This window comes from Microtus oregoni, unplaced genomic scaffold (genome assembly GCF_018167655.1).
Source record: "Microtus oregoni isolate MIOR12 unplaced genomic scaffold, Mior012 000077F_ref0000221, whole genome shotgun sequence".
Taxonomy (NCBI): domain Eukaryota; kingdom Metazoa; phylum Chordata; class Mammalia; order Rodentia; family Cricetidae; genus Microtus; species Microtus oregoni.
Window position 1 is genome coordinate 856176 of NW_024544029.1, and position 26494 is coordinate 882669.

Genomic DNA, 26494 nt, shown 5'->3' on the forward strand with positions numbered 1-26494 from the left:
ACTTTGGTTTTACATATGCCTCAGGATATTGATTGCAATGTTCATAAATATGATACACTTCATTATAAATCTGTTATGTTACCCATAGACATGAACCTTTACCACAATAGTGACATTTTACATATACTTTGTTATATTTAGTCAGAAACCAAATGTGAGAAAGGGCACATAATAACTGGTAATAGAATAAAATAATTAGTAATTTTATATGGATGTGGTATCTCCAGACCATAACTATAACCAAGAAGAGCCAGTCTTTGAACTACAAGTCCCTTTATAACAAAACTTCATACTTCAGATTTATAATCTCCTCAACAGACTCCTGAGTTTTAACTTTTCATCTTTAATGGGTTGTGCTGTTTGGGGCAGGTTGCATAAAATTTAGGTGGTTTTAGCTAGAGGAAGTAGCTCTTTGAGGGTGGCCTTATAGATTATAACTCTGCTAGAACACTTTGTTTCCTGATCTGCAAAGATGTGAAGAAGGCATGCTATAACTTTCTGCCACCTTGGCCCAAGCCAGTCACAACCACCATTCCACCCCTGCTATGACAGACTGTATCCCCATAAACTGTGAGCCAAACCAGATCCTTCCCCTTTAGTATTCATTAGCGTGAAGAGAAAAGAGCTAACACAGAAAACTGGCACCATAAGTGGGGACACTGTTAAACCCAACCATGTGATTCATTAGCCTTTGGAGCCTGTTTGTTGGTATACGTGGGCACTATTGTGGGCCCTTAGAGATGCATGAATGGTCAACATGGGATCTCTGGGCAATGGTTCCCTAGGCAAACATATCACTACTGCTTTGGGATGCTCTCTAGACCCGCAGGTGGTGAGTAGTGTTTCTATTATGGATATGAGCTATACAGAATTACAACAAAGAGAGCTTATGGTAGATGGTATATTGTCTCTCAAAAATTTTAACTGGGACGTTGAGTTTTGCTGACTGGAAAAAAGATCATGGGGCTAATATTGCAAAATCAGATGTCATAGAACAGATGAGACTGAGTGAACAGTTTATAAAACTGCTCTTCCTACTATTTACATTGTAAAATGGTGAATTTAAGTACTGCCAGGACCCAGGGACAGAGAAGAACTGGGAAACTTTGGATGTGAAAAGTAGATTTCTGGACACCTTTATCATGACACCATCCTGAGTAGCCCGACTGTACACTTTTAACTATCTTGAGATCAGTATTCAATATCACTATTCTACTGAAGAACTTGAGTTACCAGGTTAGGGGACAGTCTGTTTTTTACTTAAGTAAGTCTGCTTTTTAGGACTTGGTGTATTGCAGAAAGTTGCCTTTTAGGAATGTTATTAGGGCTTTGTATATTTTGGAAGGTTGACTCTTTCCTTCAAAGAGGCCCCAGAGCACAGACATACTCCCCTCAAAATTCATTTCCAGAATTTTCTTAAAAGTTAAAAGTGGAGTAGAAACAAGAATTTAAAGATGATCTCTCAGAAGAGGAAGTAGAAAATGGAGAAATCAGAGGAAGCCGGTGCACGAGCCTGTCAGCCCCTTTCCTGAGCAATTGAGTCTATCGCTAGTGCCACAGGTAGCATCAGACTACTGATTCCTTTGACTCTGAATATGGAATCAGTATCTGGAAGCATCCAGGATTTCAGTGCTAATGAGATTGTAAAGGCACCCCTTTCTGCCCCCTAGCATGCAGAGGTCATTGATAGTTACCCAGGCCCTATTGTATTAAGCCTACCCAGTAAGCCCCTCATTTTATATGTACACATATATGTATTCTATTAGTCCTGCTTCTCCAGAGAACCCTGCCTAATAAAGACTTTGGTATCAGGAGTAGTGTCTAGATACAGGAAGTCAGTTAGTAAGGGTAAGCCTTATATGTTATCCCCAGCTCTTTTTGTGGCTCTAGATTTTTGAATCCTGATTTAGTGACACAAGAAAGACATGCCACCCAAGACCAAGGCATCCAGCTACCACGTCTCCCGGGAAATGATGGATTGAATCCTCTTCAACTATGGGCTCAAATGAACCATTTCTGCCAGGAGTTCACGGGGAGGAGAAAAATAAACAATGCAGAAAGTAACTTCAAAGAAAAAAAATCACCTTTGAAATCCAGAACAAGAAAGACAAGATTAACTTGTTAGATTATTATATAACATTCACACACACATGACTACATATCCACAAAGACATACATAATTGTGCTTATTGATCTTCTTGACTATTTTGCTCTGCTTGAAGTCTCAGAGATGTATTAACGAATGATTTACCACTTAGTGGTATGTGCAGCCACAACTGTAGGAGCAGAAATCAACCTGCCACTTAATAAATTTCAAGGAAACATAAAGGTTGTGCCTTTTTACCAACTTGCAAGATTTGATTTTTTTTTTACCAGGTGGTCTCTAAATTACTCCCCAGTCCATCCTGATTCCTTATTAAGTAGTATAAGAACCGACTACCAAAGACCCGCACTGTGATGACGACTTGCTCAGGTTAGAAAACTGAACTGAAACGTGCTACGGAATTTGTGCTCATTCTAGACACATTCCAGCTTTCGACTCAATTCTGTGCTTTGGTTGTAGAAACTGTAGGATGGTCATACGGTTTGTGGAGTGCAATGCACACCTAAGCCTGAATGTTAAGCAGGCTCTAGCCAGGACTTGAAGGCCTTAAGGCAGGCCTATCAAGGACAAGACCTCCTGCCATGCCCTCCCTTTGCAATGTGTGTTCCACAGGGTTTCCTCCTCATGTTTTTAAGGGAGCGCAGCAATGTCAAGTGAATATAATTCCACATGGGCTGCAGCCTATCGGTGTCATTACAGACATGAGTTAACATCCGTCAGGAACATGTTGTCATGGAATTTAGCTTCTAGATGGACAAGTCCGCATTTAGATGGAAATGTCAGGAAAATCCAATAATGTGAGGAAAGAAAGCTTCATAGCTTTTAGACCACCTGGGAGGCATCCTTTTAGTGACACCTGCAGCCTCAGACGAGCAACTCAACTGCTCTTGGGATCCCTTGCTTCCATACAAAATAAGAAAAGTTTTAACTGGCCTGGCAGTGGTGGTGCACACCTTCAATCCCAGCACTTGGAAGGCAGAGGCAGGTGGCTCTCTGTGAATTTGAGGCCAACCTCGTCTACAGAGAGAGTTCCAGGACAAGATAGCCAGGGTTACGCAGAGAAACCCTGTCTTAAAAAACAAATGAACAACAACAATAAAATGCTAATTGTTGCAGTCATCTATTTACAGTGCATCATCATCATTATTATTATTGTAGTCCATATGCCTCATAGCAAGTCTTTGCTTAGTCTGAAGAGAGTGGAATAATAATCAATTTCTTTTTCTTTTTTCTTTTTTTTTTGTTTGTTTTTGTTTTTTGAGACAGGGTTTCTCTGTGGCTTTGGAGCCTGTCCTGGAACTAGCTCTGTAGACCAGGCTGGTCTCGATCTCACAGAGATCCGCCTGCCTCTGCCTCCCAAGTGCTGGGATTAAAGGCGTGCGCCGAATAGTCAATTTCTTAAATCAGAATTTTGTGAAGAATTCTCGGTAAAATGAAAAAGTGTAAGAACACTACTCAGGGGCTATTGACTGGGTGCCATCAGGTCCCCTCCTCCTGGCCAACAGTCTACTAGACTCTGTGTGAAGGGTTCTGTCATCTCTGTGGCTGTTGCTGTCTGTAACTATAAATGGAGGAGTTTGGTTTGTTTCTATTTGTTTCCCGTGGAGAATATGTACTTTACGTCTAGTGAGCATTTAATAACTGTTAAATTGGGTCTGTAATAGTGTAAGGCTTCTGTATGGGGAACTTGAATACAACACTGGGGACAACTTGGAGAAGCACAGATTTCACTCTTGTGCTCTTGGGCGCGACATGAAATCCAATAAAACCCACGGCTGCAATGTCGGCTTCTCTGAATGGATGGTGCTGGAGGAAGAAAATACAATTGCTAACATGCACGTAAGATCCCTTGTCCCAGCTTGCAGATTTGTTTTCTGGGTGGACTCTGAGGATAGTGGAATCTCTCTCCAGTGAGTATCCAGCCAGGAAAACTGTGTATGTTAGACTTGTGTTTGACATTGACCTCTGGACTAACAATGGTTTCATAAAATCTTTCAATTCACTGAGGGTATAATTCTGAAACAACAAAACGTATTTTATTCTTTCCATTCCATAGCCTGCCCCAATATATTTTGTTTGCCTTGTTTTTGTTCTTGTACTTGAGGGTGGATAATTTTTCTCTAGAGCTCAGAGGATGAACACTACTGACCTAAAACTCACAGAAGACAGACGTGGCCAGCCTGATAGTTCAAGTCCATTGCTCTGAAGATTTTAGATTCTATTGCGTGCTGTCACAGGGTGTTCTGTGGGGGCAAACACATATGCAGAGGCTTCGGTGTTGTTCTGGAAATGAAGAAGTTACCAAGAGAGCTGAAAACAGAAGGGAATGACATTGGGAACAGAACACTGAAGGTCCAAGATGTTGATTATCTTTAAGAGCTCACTGCATTCAGGACACAACAAACAACCTAGTTCTGTGTTGTTTCAGAAAATAAATAAATGTTTTGCTTTCAGAAGGAAGGTTGGTCAGAATATTTAACTATTGAAATGTCAGCAATACTGACCAGTAAATGTGGGCACTGCTCACTGAAATGGGCAACAACTCTTAAGAAAATCAGAATAATCATATTGTGCTAGCCTCCTTTCAACAATAGTTATTGCGAAAGTTACTGAAAATATAAAAGGAACCTCAGGTGCAGAATCAAACTAAAGTCCATTTTACTTTATGTAATAAAAAGTTCAAAACTAACCTCATTAGAGTACCTCTCCAAGCAGTGCCCCCGTGACTGGTCTTTACTATAGGTAGACACTTGATGTATGTTTATGACCTCTGCCTTTTATTTTCACTTCTCTGATAGTCTATTTTTATTTTCAATTACATTTGTTTTAATTGATAAGACAAAATAAAAATGTACCCACAAACAGGGGAGGGGGTACTCTGTCATGTTTCAGTGCTTGGATACACTTGTATCCTTTCATGATACACCCCTGAGTGGTGTTTCCCGATCTGCTTTTAGCTTTGGGAGACATCTCTCCATTCTCGTTCCAACCAATGGTGTACATGGATTCCATTCTGGTTTGCTTCTCTGTTGCTGTGATCAGACTTGGAGAGGAGAGGATGTTTATTTCAGCTTACAAGTTATAGCCCATCAATGAGGGAGGCTGAGGCAGGAAGTGAAGCAGGGACCATAGAGGGATGCTGCTTACTTGTCTGCTCTCCATGGCTTGCCCAGCACCTTTCTTCTACAGCCCAGGACCACCTGCCCAATGGATTTATAAACAATAGGAGTGTATTTGGTTCATGATTCTGGAGGCTGAGAGGTTCAAGAACATGACCACAGCATCTGGTGAGGGCCTCTGTGTTAGCTTCTAACATAACAGAAGGGCCAGCAGGTTCATACAATGCCATGACTCATTAACCACCCTAAAAAGCCTTGTGTCTTCATACAGCAACAGTGACATTTAAAAGTCATCATGGGTGCTGAGGGAGCTTTTCAGACGACAGCAGGTGACTGTCAAGCTGTTCTGCATTAGCAGGTATGAAGTAGCTAACCCACTTCCCTGTCTTCTCAGGGGCAGCCAGTTCCCCAAATCTGGGTAGGTGCTGTAGGCATTCTCCAGGTGTCTGGTTGGTAACCCCTCCATAGGCATCGTGCTCTGCGCAGCTGCCTGCTTCGCTCAAACCCTCATTCCACACCCCAGCCCTGCATCTCTCCTCATCCGGCATTCTCTCTCTTACACCAGCCAGGCTCCTTCCACCACTCTCGCCTGCCAGTCTCTAAACCACAACTGTCTCACACTCCTCCCAGGTGCCCTGGTGCTCACTTTTCCTCCTGGCTGATGTGATTCTTTTTAAACATTTTTTTTTGAGATAGGGTCTCACTAAGTAACTCTGGCTGTCCTGGAACTAGCTCTTGTAGACCAGGCTGGCCTTGAACTCACAGAGATCCCCCTGCCTCTGCCTAATGAGTGTTGGGACTAAAGGTCTGCACCATGTGGTGCGCCAGATGATATGATCTTCTTTCTGGGTTATTCAGGGCTTCCTCCACATGAAGATCCCATTCACAGAAGATTACTTTCCACTAGAGTAGCACTTGAGACCAATGCACTGTTTTTGATCCCTTTTCCCATCTTAATTCAGAATGCTCATCACTACCTAACGCATTCCCACTTGTTGATAGACGTCTTTATACTGCCACTAGACTATAGGCAGTCCCAGAAAGTCATAAGTCTGAAGGTCACTCACTTCTATGGCCACTTAATATTTGGCTCTACTTTACACTGTTTCTGCTGTGAGAAGGATGCTTTTATGTCCTTTCTTATTTCCCATTGATCTCTACTATCAGTATTTTTTTTCATGGAGAAAAGTGACCACAATATTAAATATTAAATTTAAAATTTACCAAGTAAAGTAATATATACTCTGTGACAGTAAGCAATTAATTCTCCCACAGAGTTCACAAAGGAAATCAGTCATTCAGACAGTTGAATGTGACCACTGCGGCAGCATGTTTGCAACTAGCCAGACTGCAGCAGTGCATTTGCAGTGAACACCGTAGAGCATGGAATGATCAGGGTTTTTTGCTGTGTCCTGCAGCCAATGTCTCGAAAGTCATACAGATGCTCTAATGAATGTCTTCCACTAGATTTCACTCTTTCTGAGACAGGGGAATTCTTTGGAGGAGAATACACGAGAACATATCGTAGTGTTAGCATTTGTTTTTCTTCTTAAGACATGCTGGACAGGGGCTGGAGAGGTAACTCAGCAGGTGAGAGCACTAGCTTTTCTCTTGGGATTCAATTCCTAACACACACAGGATAGCTCACAACCATTGTTAATTAGATTTCCAGGGGTCCCAACGCCCTCTTCTGACCTCCATTGGCAATGGGCACATGACACACAGACATACAAGGATAGAAAACAGTGACACAGAAAACAAAAATAAGTAAATCTTGGGGGGAAAAAAGAGTGCTAAGTAGATCAGGACTGACAGATCCTGGAAGCTAAGGCTGAAACCGTCATTGCTGTGTTTCCTTAGCGTCTCCACCGCCTTTCATGGCCAGCAAGTCCTCACAGCCAGCCCTGTGCTCCCTCCTCTTGGCCAGGAGTCTGTAGGATGTTAAGCACTCTCTCCATGCTGGTGAACTGTGTTGCCCCAGTCAGGGTTATTGATTTCCCATTATTCCTCGAGGCCACATGATGCATTTCCATTAGTGTAAACACTTTTAAGGCTGGCTTTCATTTTGTCCTTCCTCACATCCATCTGCCAGGGCAGGGCATCTGTTTGTTTCTATTTCGGGGTCTGATGTACCAAAACTTGTTTGGAAAAACCTACTGCTCTCTCACTGGGGCCTGGAGGCAAGTTCTCTTAAAAGTAATAGACTGTAGTTAACTTTTCAGACCTACTCCAGACTCAGATTCTTTTCTTAGAGCTAGTAAACTAACAACACATTGATGTATGCTGTCTTTAGAATTAGCTGGGGGATTGTGGACTTCTGAGAGTAAGTAAAAAAAAAAATGATGAAGGAAAACAATTAAACACACTACAAACACACTCTTGTGATTAACCATCTTTCTAGTCCTTGGATATTTGGGAATAAATAAAAATACATTAAAAAGTCACATCAATATCAGTTTAGATCAATATCAGGGTTTGATTCCCAGCACCCACGTGGCAGCTCACAACTATTTGTAACTCCATTTCCAGGGAATCCTATGTCTTCTTTTCTCCTCCATAGGTGGCAGGCACACATGTAATACAAATGTAATACACATCTATCCATTAACCCATGCACATAAAAGAAAATGGACCAGTCTTAAACAGAAAGTAGAAGGTCTTATTCCTTAAAACAGTTCAAGGAAGAGTATAAACAATTATCTAGATTTGTTTTATAGATGAGTGAGGTCTGCTGTGTCCACTATGAGTTGAAAAGGAGTTGACAAGTTGAAGGGGGTTTCTCCTTCAACCAGAAGCCAAGAAATTGACCCCCACCCCCAAATTAAATAGTTTAAATAGCTCATAAGGTTATAGAACATTTTTCATTAAGGAAATAAAACAGTAATAATGCATTTATCTAATTATTCTTTACCAGTAAAACTTGGGAGTCAGATATCAGGGTAAAGACACTGAATGATCAGAGAAGCGACAAAAAAGTGACCAGTAACCTCCTCTCCTCTTTCTCTCTCTCTCTCTCTCTCTCTCTCTCTCTCTCTCTCTCATCCCTCCATCCAAAGCACGGCCAAGACCATCTCTAAGCCCTGTCCTACTACTTCCCATCTCTTCTGTCCTTAGTCCTCTAAAACCTCTATGGTTAATTTCGGTGAGCTAGTAGCTAGCTCATTCTCTGATTCCATGTAAATTTTATTGCCAGTTTTGGGAACATCAGAATGCAGTCAAAATATCACAAAACACAGTAACTATGAAGAGAAAATACGAATGTGACATGAGGAAAGGGTGGATGTCAGAGGAAAGCTGAGAGGCAGCCTTTAGCCAATCTGTCCTCAGCATCTCTCAGAGAGCCTCCAGCCGCATCTGTCCCCAGTATCCCTCAGAGCCTCCAGCCGCATCTGTCCTCAGCATCCCTCAGGCTTACTGCAGAGCACCTCTCAAGTTCTAGCTTGCCTCAGCTCACCTGCATGCTCCCCACTGTGGGAAATAACACTCCCACGTTTCTAACCCACACACTGTCTGTAATTTAATTTCTGGCTCTCTAACATGTTTTGACAAATCTTGTAACTTCTTTCTTTTACATGGTGACAAGAAGGGTCATCTCAAACTTGTCCTTGACTAATTCTCCAAACCTCCTCAGCATTTATACTTGACATCTTCCATAGAAGTCAGGGTTCTCTGGAGGGAAGAACTGATAGGATGAATATGTATACACACACACACACACACACACACACACACACACGTGTGTGTGTGTGTGTGTGTGTGTGTGTGTGTTTTAAAATGGAGGTTAAGAAAGCGGCTTACAGGCTGTGGTCAGACTAGTCCACCAATGACTGACTCCTGACAGAGAGTCTAAGAATTCAATAGTTATTCAGTCTGTGAAGTCATGTCTTAGTTAGGCTTTTTTTTTTTTTTTTTGGTTTTTCGAGACAGGGTTTCTCTGTAGCTTTGGTGCCTGTCCTGGAACTAGCTCTTGTAGACCAGGCTGGCCTCGAACTCCCAGAGATCCGCCTGCCTCTGCCTCCCGAGTGCTGGGATTAAAGGCGTGCGCCACCACCGCCCGGCTTAGTTAGGCTTTTTATTGCTTTGAAGAGTCAACATGACCACAGCAACTCTTACAAAGGAAAATATTTAATTGGGGCTGGCTTACAGTTCAGAGATTTAGTCCATTATCATCATGAATTGAAGCATGGCAGCATCCAAGCAAAATGTGATGATGGAGAAGGAGCTGAGAGTTCTTACATCTTGACTCACAGGCAACAGGAAGTGGTCTGAGATACTGGGTGTGACCTGAGCACATATGAGACCTCAAAGCCTGCCTCCTCAGTGGCACACTTCCTCCAACAAGACCAAACCTACTCTAACAAGGCCACACCTGATAATATCAGTCCTTTTGGTGGCCATTTTCTTTCAAACCACCATGGGTTGGATGTCTCCGCTGGTCTTCAGTCTACCTTGGAATCCTGAAGAACCAGGCTCTGATACCAGTGAAGGAATGCCTTAGCAGAAGGATAGATGAACTTGCCGGTGAGGCTGAGGGCAAGCAGGCAAAAAGCATGTCGTTTTCTGTGGGCTGCCACCAGACAGTGTGACCCAGACTTAAGGATCTTCCCACCTAAGAGGATCCAGACTCAGGGTGGATCTTCCCACCTCAAATGATTCAGTTAAGAAAATGCCCCCCAGAGGTGTGCCCAGCTGCTTGGGTTTTAGTTGATTTCAAATGATCAAGTTGACACCTTGCTCACCTCTCACATCCACTCTCTCTAGCTATCTACTTTTGTCTTTTCTTTGTTTCCTTTAAAAGTAGCTTAAGCTTTGTGTAATATTTCCATGGTCTCTTTCTTATACCTGGATAATAAAGACAAAACAAACAACCATTTTTTTCCCCAGTAACTAGTGTTGCAGGATGTTCACTGTGTTGTTTATCTAAATCTAGCCCATGCTTCTTCCAGGAAATGCAGAAGGGATCTTTGTGCCTGTTCAGCTTTCAGAGTACATCATTCATCATTTTAACAAAACACTTGAGTTCTTCGTAGATTCTGCGCCGAGTTCATGTGTTGAGGATGGAGCAGTTATCAAAACCGGGAAAAGTCATCTTGCTCCCTGGAGCTTACATTTTAGCGGGGACGACGGGCATGGCGAATAAATAAGCAGGGCCTGCTGTATAACAAGGCTTCTGAGAATTAATTCAGCCAAGTGCTACTATGGCAACTTTGCCAATCAGAAGCAAAGGATTGCTGGGGAAAAATCAGGCTCTCTAGTTTTTTAATAAGAAACAGAAATACCACCCAATGCCTAAAAACAATTCTTCAGGCCACTCTGCTCACTGCCATCTGAAATCCTGTTGCTAGGACACTGGTAAGCTTAGGAAAGCTAAGGATACTTGGCAAGCTGGGAAAAAAAAAATTTTTTACTGGAATGATGTTCTGATAGCTATATTTTGAATTCAGTTCTGAAATATGCATGGATAGAGATTAGCTGGGAAAAACGTGTCTGTAAAGTTGACTTTGAAATCATCTGAAGCTTGATAATCTAGTGCTATAAAAAGAGGATAAATAAACTATTAAATGGAGAATGAGTCGACAATTTATGGTAACGTTTTAGAATCTATTGTCAATTCTAACATGACATGTCGGCTGCAGTCATGAACGAACTCACCTCACTCTGATTACTGCCCATGACCCACACAAGGCTGGGACCGTCAGCCTTCTGTCATGCATATACAACAAACACACAAAGCCTCACTCCTTCCTATGGCTCTCTGTTCAGGTAATGGTTGCTTGGAAAAAGGTGTCATTCTCTTTAGTGCTGTAGTCACTGATAAGTTGCCCATGCTCTGATGGCTACCCTCCCCCTTGAGCTTACATAAGCAACCAAGGTTAAAATTACTGGGTTACAAAAACAGCTATTGATGTAGGAGGAGTACTTATTAGAAAGAAAGGCTTCGGTGGGAGGAGAATGTGAGGGGGGTAATGATCAAAACTCACGATATATGTGGAGAAAAATGTCAAATAGGAAGTAAAGACTTCTGTGGTTTCTAATTTAAAAGGTTATCAATTTTTCAGTAAAATCCGTTCTTTCCCTTAATTACCTCAAAAACCAATTGATCAAGTGTTAACCCAGGAAATAGAACTTCTCTTTTACTCTGGCTTTAGTTTCTTGGGATAAAGTAATAACTCTTATTAGATTTTTAGGCTCAATTTCTTACCTAAAGAGAAATGAGAACTCATCATTTCACCACCAGGGAACTCAAAACCAAGCCTGAGTTCCCCTGAAGGACACCCAGATCTCCTCCTTGACACTGAGGCTCAACAAGGAAGCACTGAGAAATGATGACCCCAGCACGTCCCCAAACCATACTGTCTATATGTGCCCTGAAATCCTGCCAAAATATAGTGTGTGAATACCAGGGGTCAGGGACTGATTTTCACTGCCTCAGACCGAAGTAGACAGTAGTAAGTAAGAAAATTAGATAAATTTAATGGTATTGCTTATTTATTTTATGTGGAAAATATGCTCATGTGAATGAACACTAACCACACCTCATGTAGGAACAGATGAGAAGTTGGAGACGTCTCCGTACAATGTACAACATCACGAGCTGTGGAGAACTGGAACAGCTTGATACTGTGTGTCTAACTCTCTCATCACTGATGGAGCTCTGCAGTTGTTTCTATCTTTTTTTTTTTTTTTTTTTTTTGGTTTTTCGAGACAGGGTTTCTCTGTGGTTTTGGAGCCTGTCCTGGAACTAGCTCTTGTAGACCAGGCTGGTCTCGAACTCCCAGAGATCCGCCTGCCTCTGCCTCCCGAGTGCTGGGATTAAAGGCGTGCGCCACCACCGCCCGGCAGTTGTTTCTATCTTTAATACCAGAGAGCAATACCAAGGCCCCAATTCATACACATTGATAGCAATTCTCTAAGAATAAAATAAATGAACATTTCATAATATGCCATTCCAGGAGGATGAGCTTGACTATCCTGGGCTTGCTAGCTGAATATGTTTTACTTGGTCATTCTCCTCACACTTTACATCTTTAGGTCAAAATATGTTATTGACAGTCACTCAGCAAGTGAGCAAGCCATGACTCATAACACCTCTATACAATGTATCTATAAACTTGGCCATGCATTCATGGTGCCAATGCTATGACAGCCCCAGTGTTTGCTATCAGTCATTCATCTGTTCTTGCCCCACTCACTGGCATCTTGTTAGAAGACAACAATCCCCAGGGAAGTTGTTTATGGAAAAAGAGTTACAGCTGGTCTTGTTCACTTTAGGGTGAGATACCTATAATTATACGCACCCAAAGAGGCAAGGTAGGTGCAACCCCCCATGCACTGGTTCCTAGTGGGAATTAGCTCTCTCATTCACATGTGTGCACGCACACACACACACACACACACACACACACACACACACGCACACACACACCTCAGTTATTTCTGGAAGTCATCACAGGGAATCTCGTGTTGTAAGAGAAACCAGAATGCACTTGTTTTTCCATCTTCTGATGAGGTCACTGTTAAAACACCTCTGGAAGAAGTGTCCCTCCTTTACTCCATTTCTGAGTGGCCTCTGGACCTTTCCTCTGACCTAACTATAGTCAGAGGTATCAGGGTAACGACTGCCATGCAATGGATGGGGACGGATAGGAAAAGATGGCATCTTTCTTTCTTTCTTTCTCTCTTTCTTTCTTTTTTATCATAGTTGGCATGGAACAACCATCAGTTTCCTCTGCTTGTCTCTCAGGATAAAACTAACTGTGAAGTATGCTAGAAACTTAACACTCCTTATTGACTGTTTCTATGTTTTGTCCTCTGCATCTGTCACTATGCAGGTTGCTGCCTAAGCATTATGTCATGCTCCCACAGAGGATGTGAGGTTGACAGGTTCAACACTGATTTATAGATGAAGCGACTGAAACCTGTGGAGATAAAAAACACCCTCCTCTCTCCCCTTTGCTCTCTGTTTTAAAGACCTGTGATTCCACGAACTTCAGATATCAATTTTCCAGTAAAATGAGCTCAAAATGGTATCGCAATGATTATTTTTGCCATTCCTGTGATAGCCGGGGTAGACCAGATGTATGTTGACTCAAAATAATGAGTCTTAAGAGGTACATAAGTAAGAATTGAAATACAAAACTGAATAGAGTAGAGAGAAAATGGACCCAGGAAATCTGATCGAGTAAAAGAGTTTTTGGGGAAAAAAAAAAAAGCATGGTTCTTATGACAAATGAACCAAAAGGGTGAATTGGGAGATGCCATGGATGAGACTTGATGCCCTCTGCTTGTTCTCTTTTGAAGATTGTCTTATAGCTACTTTTCCTACATGCACCACACTCACGCATGCGCACTAAGCCCTCTTTGTTTTAACGTGAAGCCATCTTCCCGGTAAACATCACAGCACCCCTCCTCTCTTATTATTGCCCCCACTTCCTATTTCCTTAACTCATCTTTCTAGTTCTGGGAAGAGTTGGGAAATAAATGAGAAGCTATTTTTTAGTGAATGAGGTTTTGACCACATTCCAAAAGAAATCTCCAGAGATTGCTTTTAAACTAAAAGCAATTTCCCACCAGCAGAAAACTTGAGTTTCATGTAAGAAAGTCTAAATGGGAGAAGTCGGAAAATGCTTCTGACTAAGAAGCTGGTTCAAAAGCAGTGGCCCAGTTACTACCAAGAAGTGTTCTCTGTCTGCAATAAAGAAATAAAAAGACAATTTCTTTAATGGTATTGTCATTCATGGAGGGCAAGTAAAGCTACTCTCTCCTTCACTTTGTTTTCAGACATGGCTATTATCAGTCACAATTCAAGGCTAGGTCCTTTGTAGTAGTATTTATGTACTATGGAGAGAACAAATATGTTAGTGTGGGGAACAAATACTATATCCAACCTCAGCAACAGTTTACAGATAGAATCTCCAATCCATTGTCTACTAGTAATTTTGTGCAATATATTCCAAATCCATTTAACAGTATCCATTTATTTCTGGAACCTCCTAAATCATGTGACTATTTGCTACTAATGACTGAAAAACGCAGAGAGGCAAGGCAGATAGATTTGCTCACAAATAGGCCAGATGATGCTGTACCATTTAATTTTTTTCTTGTACATGTATTTCCTATCAGCAGCTTGAGATGGCCCACGGATCTAGTGACTATTAGATGCTGAAAACTATGTCTCTTCAATGTCCTCCTTCTCGTGGCTCACTCTCTCCATGGAAACTCCTAAGGGACGAGACACCTTCCTAGCATACCTGTGTCAGATGTTTGGAGTGAACTTAGCAATTTCTTGTTGACTCAGTGGATTGAAATCTCAAATTAACATTTCATTCATGTTTTCATATTCGTGTTGGTTAAAAACATTAACTAAATGTAGTTCTGTACCATCAGTGATCACCTAATTATTAAAAGTGAAAGTGTGCCTTTTAATGTCCATGGATCCATCTCAATTCTTCTTTTCTATTTAGTGTGTTCTTCTTTCATGGGCTAATTTTGATTTTTAATTTGCTGCTTTAAAGTCTGAGACCACATGTGGCTCCCGACAGAATCCTCATGGCATCAGCTTCTCTTCCCTCTGAGAAAGGAATGCCCTGTGCAGTTTGGCCTCTACTAGAAATGACCAATGGCAATCTTGGGGGTTCTCACTGCTGATCTCGCACATTGGGTCCTCTATCTTTTGGCTCAAATTCATCTCAAAAACAAATGAACAGACTAGAGTCCTTTGACATTGAGCATTCTGCTCAGTTTCTAGAGAAGAACTTAGTTAAATACCTTGGTGGAACTTGGTTATTTTGTCTTCTTACATAAGACATGATATTATAGGGTTCATAATTTTGAAAATAGCAGGATAAAATATCACAAATTTATTTTGCCCAAGGCAATTACTTCCTTTGTCTAAAAATGTAAGCATCGAAATACAATGGAGACAAACAGGAGAGACACAGACTTAAGTCATTTCCATACCAGCTTCTACTTACCAGATTTAAAAAAAAAATAACTGGAGTAATGACTTAATTTTTATTTTGTTTTGTTTTGTTTTGTTTTTTCGAGATGCATACTAATACTCATGTATATAAAACAATAATTTTCTAGTGAAATAGATATATCCAGTAGACAGCTGAATTTAATGACTTTAAACCAAATGCTTAGAGAAAGTCAGTCCAGGGTGTCTTGTTGCTTAAGAATGAAGCAAAGCAAATCAGAGATACACTTTCCTCTTGACTTTCCAACAGGACTGGGAATTCCCACACTTCATGGGAGATGTTGACGTGAATCTCCCCGGGCTGCACACCCCTCACATGCAGTTCAAGATTCCCTTCTTCCAGAAGATCTTCAAGGAGGAGTACCGCATCCACATAACAGGTATGTTGTATGACTTTCAACACCACGTGACTGTTTATGGTTCCTGTACAAAGTGAACCACTGATGAGAGCCAGGAATTGAATAATCTTTTACGCACTTAGCAATGCAAGATGGCTCCAGGTGGGTCGGTGACTCAATGTCATCCATCTGGGCTATAGACTCATGGTGGCTTTGTCAAGTGAGATGCTAACATCTAACAAGCATGGGGGAATGAATGGAATGGGGACAATAATTTTTATTAAAAGCTTACCTGTTTCTTATCTGTTTTGAACAGCTTACCTCAACCACACTGCAACAGCAGTAACTAGTAGAGGACTGGACTTAGAGTCAAGGAGCCCAGGGCAATGCAGTTCCTAGTTGGGTAGCCACAGCAGTGTCTGACCTAGCATTGTGGTGTGTGGTAACCAAAGGGTGGGACACAAACTATTTGATAGAGAGTTATTCCCACTATCCTTCATGGGCGACTCCACGCTGATCACATACACGCTGGACTTCGTTTACACGATTATCGATGTATATTTCCAACACCAACACAACCTGTGATTCTGCATTTACTGCGCAGGGGATGACAATGTGGTCTTGGATCTTCAGTCAGTCCGCATGCCTTTAAAGAATCAGGCTGCGGACTATTTGATTTCATGGAACTGACTTCTGTGTCCTAGTCCAAGTTTATCTCAAGAGATTCTTTTGTGAGTCTCTAGATTATTTTTCTTTTCCAATTTTTCATGCTTCTGAAATGAATAACATTTCAGCCATTCTCATCCCTGAAAGATATCCTGGAGATACGTTTTGTGCCTTCTCTATCTTTTTTTTTAAACAAAGAGCAGACAGCTGAATGATTGTGGATAAAGGGTAGCATTCAGTCCTAAGCTGCTCAGATGCAGGGTATGAATGTGTGTGCTTTAAGGACAATGGCCTCAGATCCCACACCTGTTATAATGAAAACTGCCGAAGAAATCTGTGCATACACTACCGTCTGTGCTGCTGGATAAAAATAGCCCAAGCACAGAAAACATTAACATCTGAGCACTGGAAAACTGTCTGCTTCCCAGCCAGGAAGCTGTGCTTTTGCCCTGCGCATGAGATGGCCTTCCTGAGTTTGAGAATGAGCTCATGCATAGGGAAGATGCATCATGTTTTTCCCCCTGCTCACAGTGACCGAGGTTCATCTATGAAATTCGCTGGGTAAATCAATCAATTTGAGTTCAGGTCACATAGTGTGGTTTCAGCGTCCCCACTTAATCTCTGCAGCACACTATCCTCTTGGACTTCCAAAATAGCCATCATGCACATGGCATCACCGTATCCCTCTGGGTGGCTTTGCCTGGACCATCTGTTTCTCACTACCAGCTCTTGTCTCAGGCAACCCCTGCACAAAGATCATCCCTGACGATCAAAATGCCTGTCAAAAAGTATATTACTTAAACATACACTGGGTTATGGGAAAATGAATATAGAATATAATTGGAGAACAAATCAGTTCTTAAAAAAAAACATACCATTGAAAATACTGAGGTCAGGGCAATTTTACATGGCTTTGTTATAAACAACATCAATTATAGAAGCTACAGATTCGGGGTTGGCCGTATCCACTGTTTGTGCAACCCGGGGATGTTTTATTTAGAAAGATGGACAAAATTCACATTTAAAAATTGTACACAATGTCTCGGAAAGGCCATGTGCTTGCAGGATTGCTGAAGCTACGGTGTCATTAGCTATGAGCCAAAGAGACTCTGTGCATTGTGGTAAACACATATTCAGGGCCTCAAACCTGGTGTTATGAACTAGAAGCTGAAAAAAAAAAAGAATAAAGACACATTAATAAAGTTTCCCGAAAAGGGAATGTAATATGATTAAGGCTTTTCGTAACGTTTGCTAAGAGTCATAGAGCTGGGCAACAGATGTGGCTGAGGTGACGGAATGAAGAGAAAAACAAACAAAAGAGAGAGAGAAATGGAAAAGCTGCCGTAGGACAGAACAGGCTCTCTGGTGGGGGCAGCTGCAACTCCTTGGAAGCATCATGTTTTTATTGAGAGTTAACCAGGGAGACAAAGTTACCACTGTATACAGATAAATCAAGAAGATGGGGTGTATGGCACACAGCTGGATTGAGGAGACGGGTTTATGTAATCCCAGTAGGAGAAGTCTCTATTGGGGAGTTGACTTCAGGCCTTAAATATCCAGGAGATGGGGAGCTATGCAGGATATTTTCTGCACGTACTATCAACACTCCCACTTGGACCAGGAGGGAAGGTTTTCCCAGTTCCCTGGGAAGGCTTTTGATTTCCATAAGTCAAAGGCAGTAAGATCCTTGACATGGCCATGCTCATGTCAGCAACATACATTTACTCAGGACTTCAGGCACTCAGGGCTTTCTCCTGCCCCCAGACTAGTTGATTGGCAAGTTATTAGAGAGATGTTATAAATATATAGATAATGGGCTCCAACCCCATCAGTTCCTGAGCAGCTCTGGCACAGTAGGTCTGGAGGACAGCTGGGAATGAGACTTAGAAAAGACTTCTTTGGGGAGCAATGTGGGTAAGTGAGTACTGCTCCTTTCTGACTGGACTGTCACAGCTGAGGTCAGGAAGGCTGGCTGACTCTATTGCAAAGCCCTTTGAGGATTCTGGTGGCTGAATTAAAAGAGCCTTGAGGTCAAAGGCTGCACTGTAAGCAGATTAGCACAGTTATTCCTTGTATTTCCTGCTTGCTGTGTGTGGCCATATCTAGAACTAGAATTCTCAGGGAAAATGGCTACAGGTTTGGAGCAAAGCCAAACCTTGTTGTCTTCATATTTGCTGATAACTGACTGCAAAGTTGCTACGACAGAGGAGCAGCCAGTCTCTGGGGAAGTAGTTTTTGCCGTATCGCAGTTTGCAAGACGACTATTTCTAGGGGAAACCTGGATCAGATTTCGAAAATATTGTGCTCCATGGCATGTTTTAACACCATCTCCATAGTCTGAAAATCCCATCTCAAGCTGCAGATGTTACCTTGTTGAGCAGCCCTTCTGCCGTGCACAGGTTAAGGGAGACTTGAATATTTTCCTTCCTGAGTTTATATTGTATTAACTTACATTACCACTGGAGCAATCGATAGAGCTGCACTCTAACCACTAGTGGATCTCACACAAAATATGTTCGAACCTTCTGGAAAAAAAATGATAAAACCATCGGCCACACAGCAGAATCTGTGTGCTTGAAGGTTGAGGCAGAACACGGGATCCGTAGTCCCACAAATACAAGTCAAACCTGGGCAGGCAGGCTGAGGACCCTGCTCAAGGAGATGCTGCTGCAGAATGCTGTTTGTAGGTAGAGTTTCTTGTATCTTAGCCAAGAAGAAAGCTGTGTGCTTGGATAGCAAGGTTAGAGGAGTGGGGACTCCTAAGCCCTTTGGAGCCCAGATAATTACAAAGCCAGTTCCAGATGTTGAGTTACAGGATTTTCTAGGTTTGGTGTTTGCTTTGGTTTGATTTTTTTTTTTTATGCCCTGTTTCTTTTTTTTTTTTTAATTTATTTTTTTTTCATTGAAAAAAAAATTTCTGCCTCCTCCCAGCCTCCCATTTCCCTCCCCCTCCTCCCACTCCTTTTCCCCTCCCCCCACTCCTCTCCCCCTCCCTCTCCAGTCTGAAGAGCAGTCAGGGTTCCCTGCCCTGTGGAAAGTCCAAGGTCCTCCCCCCTCCAGCCTGGTCTAGGAAGGTGAACATCCAAACTGGCTAGGCTCCCACAAAGCCAGAACATGAAGTAGGATCAAAACCCAGTGCCATTGTCCTTGGCCTCTCATCAACCCTCATTGTCCGCAATATTCAGAGAGTCCGGTTTTATCCCCTGCTTTTTCAGTCACAGCCCAGCTGGCCTTGGTGAGCTCCCAATAGATCAGCCCCACTGTCTCCGTGGGTGGGTGCACCCCTTGTGGTCCTGACTTCTTTGCTCATGTTCTTCCTCCTTCTGCTCCTCATTGGGACATTGGGAGCTCAGTCCGGTGCTCCAGTGTGGGTCTCTGTCTTTATCTCCATCCATCGCCAAATGAAGGTTCTATGGTGATATGCAAGATATTCATCAGTATGGCTATAGGATAGGGTCATTTCAGGTTCCCTATTCTCAGCTGCCCCAGGAACTAACTGGGGACATCGCCCTGGGCACCTGGGAGCCCCTCTAGGTCCAAGTCTCTTGCCAACCCTAAGATGGCTCCCTTAATTAAGATATGTGCTTTTCTGCTCCCCTAGCCAACACATTAGAGTACTACTCAGCGGTAAAAAACAATGACTTCTCGAATTTTGCATGCAAATGGATGGAAATAGAAAACACTATCCTGAGTGAGGTAACCCAGACCCAAAAAGATGAACATGGGATGTACTCACTCATAATTGGGTTCTAGCCATAAATAAAGGTCAGTGAGTCTATAATTTGATATCCTAAAGAAGCTAAATAAGAAGGTGAACCCAAAGAAAAACATATAGCTATCCTCCTGGTTATGGGAAGTAGATAAGATTGCCGGGCAAAAAATTAGGATCTTGGGGGTGGGGTGGGAGGGGGTAAGGGGAGATGGGGAGAGAAAAGTGAGAAGGGGAGGATGGGGGGAACTTGGGGAAACGGGATGATTGGGATAAAGGAAGGTTATGTCCTGTTTCTTAATTTTGACATAAAAATGCTTGCTTTCATTTTGTTAGAAGGTACTGGACTTTAAAAAAGCAGACTAATTTTTAAGGACCCTGGAGAGCTTTACAAAGTTGGACTGCAGTGGTTTGAATTAGAAGTGAGCCATTATAGACAGATATTTGAATACTTGGTCCCATTGTGTGGCACTCTTTGGAAAGATTTAAGAGATGTGGCCATGTTGGAGAAAGTATGTCACTGGGGGAGGGCTTACGAGTATATAACTTTACTGTAACTTCAGTTCACTGTCTACTTCGTGCTTGCTCTTTAAGATGTAACCTTTCAGTTTCCTGTTCCTGTTGCCATGTCTGCTACTTAATGCCATGTTTCCCCACCATAATGGACTCTTATTTTTCTGAACTGTAAGCCAAAATAAACTCTTCCATAAAATGCTTTTAGTCATAATGTTTTGTCAGAGACATGTAAAGTAACTTCCCTGAAAAGTTTTTATGTCAGTAGGCATAAGCTAGAATCTCTTCAGAAGCGGGAACTTCATTTAAAGAATGCATCTGTAAGACTGGGATGCAGGAAGCCTGTAGAGCATTTTCTTAATCATTGATTGACGTGGGAGGGCCTAGCCAGCCCAATGATGATAGGTCCACTCCTGGACTTGTGGTCCTGCGTTCTATAAGAAAACAGGCAGGGTGAGCCAGTAAACATCACTACTTCATAGTTTCTGCATCAGCTCCTGCCTTTAGATTCCTGCCTTGTTTGAGTTCCTGCCTTGACTACCATTGATGAACTGTGATATGGAAGACTAAGCAAAATAACCCTTTCCCCTCCAAGTTGCTTTTGGTCATTGTGCGTCATCACAATAATAGAAAGCCCTACTAAAACAGTGACTAATGCAGAAGTTGATGCCAGAGAAAGGAAAATGGGCTGTTGCTGTGAAGAATTTTTTTTTCTGATAACTATGGAAGACTTTGGACTAGAAAGGCAGTTGTATTCTGTAAGCCTATGAGCAGGCTCAATGATCCATCCTAATAGAAGCCTAGAAGAGAGTAGTTATAAGAACTATGTGGACTATGAAGGTCTAGCTAAAATATTTAAGAGGGGAACAATATTAGCATCTGAGCTAGAGACCATTCCTATGATCTGTCTGCTTTCTGTTTATGTCCCGAGAACTTGCCCAAAGCTAAATTAAAGGGCAATGGCCTGAGTTCTTTGGCAGGGGAAATCGCAAAACAACATGATGCTGAGTCTGTGGCAGGGTTGTTACTGATAATGTTCCCACAAGTCTGCAGCAAAAAAGAGCATGTGGGGTAGAAAGAAATACAAAATGTACAAATTGGAGAGGAAAAAGGCACCAGGAAACAATGCTATAGCCAAGGAATGTTCTGGAAGAGAGACTGTAATTGTGGAGATTAATAGTTAAGGGAGGCTTCCTGTTCTTCTGAGGGATAAAAGAAAACCTGCCTTTTGGGTAGGACCCTACCCAGCTGAACTTTCATATTGTAAAAGGTCTATTTGCAGTTCCCTAAAGAGGAACTTTAAATGAAAGCTACCGTTTCTTCTGGGACTGCAAAAATGCAAGCTGCTGCTGCTGCTGGGACTGCAAATGCAAGCTGCTGCTGCTGCTGGGACTACAAATGCAAGCCTCTGCTGATGGAATTGCAAATGCAAGCCATTGCTGCTGGGACTGCAAATGCAGGCTGCTGCTGCTGAGATTGCAAATGCAAGATGCTGCTGCTGCTGGAATTGCAAATGCAAGCCACTGCAGCTGGTTCTGCAAATGCAAGCCATTGATGCTGAGACTGCAAATGCAAGCCACTGCAGCTGGGACTGCAAATGCAAGCTGCTGCTGATGGGATTCAAGGTGGCAGGGTCCACCCAAGCTGGCATTCAGACTCAGTGGTGCCATACACATGATATTGGATTCAGTGGCATGAAGGATGCAGGAGTGGGGGGCATGGTTTCTTCTGTGGTTTCAGAGAGCTGTGGAGATCACACAGCTTATGGTGGGGAATTCCCGCAGGAAGGATTTGAGAGGCCATTGCATGAATCTGTCAAAATGAAGCCTCTCAGGTTTCACTCTCGATTCCAAGATGTTACAGAGTCAATAGTCATGAGACTTCTGCCAGGGAGAGCTGCTTAAAGGGAGTAGATCCAGTGCAAGAGAGAGGCTTATGCTTCGGGCACCAAACTGCAGGGGCAGAGCCGTTGAAGCCCGGATACTAAATGTAGAGCTGCAGAATTTGCTGTTTGCCCTGCTGGGATTTGGTCTTGCTTTGGTCCAGTATTTCTCAACTTTACCCCCATTCTTCCCTTTTGGGATGGTATTGACTATTTTGTTCTATTATGTGTTGGAAGTATCCAATTTGCTTTTTGGTTTTCAAGAATTATAGTTAATAAATTACCTTATGTCTCAATAGACTTTTGACTTTTGAACAGCACTGAGACCGTGAGAGACCAAGGGGTCTTTGAAGTTGAACTAAGTGCGTTTTGATCATGGTCTAGTACAGAGACTATGGGGACTGGAGATTGGAATGTAGTAGTTTGAGTGGCAAATGCTTCCCATAGGTTCAGCTATTTAAACACTTGGTTCCCAGTGGGTACTGTTTAGAAAGTTTAAGAGAGGTGGCCTTGCTGTAAGAGCTATGTACTTGGCAGAGGTGGGAGGGGGTTGTCTGAGCATAGATAGCCTCTCCCTACTTGTGGTTCACCCTCTGTGCTTCAAGCTTGCTGTCAAAGATGTGGCCTTTCAGCTTTCCACTCCTGGAGCCTGCAGCCATGCTTCCTAACTGGTATATTCATTCCCCTCTTAACCACAAGCAAAAATAAACTCAGTCTTCCATAAGCCATGTTTGGTCATGGTGTTGTATCACAGCAGCAGAAAAGTAACAAAGATGCACCATAGTTTGTGTTATGAGATAAGCGTGAGATCTGCAGGACAAGGGGTGGAAGGTTAGAGTTAAAAATGATGTGTTTGTGTCTCAGGTTAGTGAGGACATTGTGTTGATACTGGAATGAGAGACTTAAAGAAGAATTATTTAATTCTTGGCCATCTTGGCCCATAGGCATATCTTTAGGGCTGTTCTTGATTGCTGTTGATGTTAGAAGATCTAAGCCACTGTGGGCAGCACCATTCCATAGGCCTGACCTATAAAAGCAAGAGTGAAGAAAAGCAGGAAGATGTCATAAGCAGGCAGGAAGCATGGGCGTGTTTGTTTCTCTGTCCTCTTGACTGTGACTGTGATAGACCAACTGCCTTCTGCTCTCGCCACTGAGATTTCCCTCTAATGGTGCATCATAACCTGGACTGTTGAGCCTGAATAAACCATACGCTGTGATTCGTCACGTTATTTTATCATAGTGACAGAAATGAAACTAGAACTTTTATGTAACTATTAATAAAAGCTAATGAGCATAGTGCAAATTTCAGAGAAATGGGGTGGCCAAGAGAAAGGCACATGGCAGATTCTTGCAAGAACTCAAAGCTACCAAATATAACATCACTCAGTGTGAATGATGACTAGCATGCTTGCCTGTCTGGGTAACCATGGAGGAAGCCAGAGCCAGTGATGGGAAGGGATCTTGAGGACCATCTGTTGTCATTTGTCAGGAGCCATTTCCCCCCAAAATTATTACAGGAACTATCGCCCTGAGGGGTCTGCAAAGAGTTTCACACCCTAACAATTGTGCCTGTGTTTGCTCTATGCTGGAAGAACCTGTGTGAGGAGAGTTCAAGGTCTCCATAAAGCACCGGTGACCCTACCCTAAGCCCACACTGTTGTATGTCTACATGCTAGGTAAGGCATTAAGTGTGTCCTGCAGCAATGGGGCACAAAGTTCTTATACATGGACTCTAACTCTGTCAGTGTGGCTCTCATCTAGTTTCTTAGCCTTTTCAGAGCTGGGTTCTTGTCTGTTCAGTGGGAATAGCAATGGAAACCATCACATCCCTGGTTCTAAGACTCAAACCCATGAGTAACTAGAAGGCACTGCAGACACTGTCTATCATGCAGTGTGTAGAGCATCCTCTTAACTGTTTTGTACTTGGCACTTGCCCTTTCGTTCATCCAGGGTTTTTATTTCCTATTTAATCCCAACATCAGGCAGCCTGAAAAAGTTTTCTCGCCATTTATCCTTTTCTGCTGCTGCTCTAATCCCCAAGTTCCAAGAGAGTTTTCTTGCCGCCCTTTATCCAGCTGCTCTAAGTTTTCTGCTGTGGGCTCTAATCCCTGAGTTCCCAGGAAGAAGAGGCTAGGAATGGAAAATGCTGCCTCCTAAGGAAACACTCTTATGTAAAGGGTTTTCTGATGCTGATGAATTCCCACTGACATTTTAAAAGCATTTAAGATGGAAGTAATTTTTAATGCTGATTCTAAGCTAGCTTTATTTATGCATGTCAAAAATAACTTGAATTATTGCATCTGTTTAGCTCATCTGGATCCCCCTTGACAGATGGTTTGCTACAGTATGTATGAGCTTTCATTTTATAAGCTGGGGTACTGCTTATAAAAAAATAATCATCTCTATCCAAGCATGTGTTAAAATAGACTTTTTCTTGGAATTTTAAGTCAGCAACAAAAGGACAATGGTTAGTGATTAAGTTACACTGATACGTTTACCCCAAGTCCATTGTTCTTAAAGGGAAAGCTAAAAGCACTATACGATTCTATTATGTTGTTTCCCTTTACTATAACGCATGCATAGATGGATTTAAAAATGTGATGGCCACAATCTCTGGAGGCAAGAAGAGATGGCCTCCCGACTCAGTCTCCAGTCTCCTCCGAGTCCTATTAATGCCAGTCTCAGCAGAAGCGCTACCATCTGTCATCCCAGCCACACAAAAGAAGAGTCCCATTGGTGGCCATCATCTGAGTAAATTAGGAGGGGGCTGGGGAAAAAGCCGGAAGGAAGGCTTATGTAGCAGTAAGGAGAGAATTCACACTGTTGGCACAATGATGCCCACGGGAACGCTTTGGGCCAAAATGAAAACACGGATGTGAACAAGCCTCTGTAGTATCTGTGTTCTATTTCGGTTTCCCAGGTGGTGTGGGGGCACAGGTGCTTCTCATAGGCAAGGAGAAGAAAAATAACGAGCAAAAGCCCTTTACTTTGTTTCTATCATTGTGTGATTTTAGCAAATGAGTGTCTAGAAATTTTTTTCTGAAGGAGTTCTGTGTCAGTTAGATGCTGGGAAGTGCTGAGGCGGGCAAGACCACTCAGGAGGATAGTCTGTCTGAGACTTGTTATCGGGAAATATGATGCACCCTGAACACGGTACACAAAGACCTCTTTCTACACTCTCAGGTGAGAATTTGCCCAGACCTCTCTAGAAGCAATTTCTATTTCAGTGCACTTTATAGGTAGGTCTAAGAGTTAACTACATTGCCTTCCATAGAAATCGGGAATTCTTGTTATTGGTATAAAATACATGGTCATCCAAGGCCATGTTGTTTTTCCCCAGAGTCTAGTTTTTCCCAAGCTAGCCTTCTCTACTCAGCCAGGCATTTTGCTTCATTTATGTATATAACCATTTTGTTATACACCTCACATATCCTCCAGCAATTATCTTCACAGCCAGAGGAACAACTTAAATATATTATTGATTATAATATTTGAAAAATGAATACGTTTCTTCTCTGAACTTTTCACATTGTATCACTTCTAACAATCACCCAGAAATGATTACATCACTTAAGAGTACAATTGACTTAAAATACTCCAAAGTCATTCTTTATATTTTGGGAGCACATCAGTTTACAGTTTATAAGTTGATTCACAGTTGTTTAAAGTTAACAATTAAAAAACCTAAGCTAGGATCTGGGAGACAGAAACATATACATGACTTTGTTCTTAAGCACAGCAAAGCCATAGATGGATGGACAACAGATTTATCATAAATGTGCAGCCTCTGTTTATTTCTGTTATTACAAAGTGATATCCCCAGTGCTTATAATATTGGATTGCTTGCTAAAAGGAGCAATGACAATAGAAGCACTTAGGACTTAAGTAGATATTTTACCAGCTCAAAATTACTATCCATTCACAAATTAGCAAACTCATACTCTGTTTACTAAATGGTGGCCTTGTGACCAAGGACTTCCTTGCTTTTTACACATCCCTCAGTTACCTGGAAGAGACTTGGGGATGTGCTAACTTCATAAGCCTGGTTGTATTGTTCTGTCTGGTATTAAATAACTTTAAGCATGAACAAGACTACTGGTACAGTTATTATTATTTTATCCAGAGCTCATTCACTTCAAGGCCATGGCTTCTTACTGCCCCACAGTGGATGTTAAATGGCTGGC

The 26494-nt window shown here is 42.2% G+C and overlaps 1 protein-coding gene across 2 annotated transcripts in view; it reads left to right on the top strand.

Annotated features, from left to right (window-relative positions):
* Tmem117 (transmembrane protein 117) overlaps window positions 1-26494 on the top strand; it is a 425555-nt gene that overhangs the window by 393308 nt on the left and 5753 nt on the right. For both annotated transcript variants that reach the window (XM_041642710.1, XM_041642711.1), the window contains one exon: window positions 15453-15582. In XM_041642710.1, coding sequence (XP_041498644.1) covers window positions 15453-15582 — 130 coding nt within the window. The remainder of the gene's footprint in view (window positions 1-15452; window positions 15583-26494) is intronic.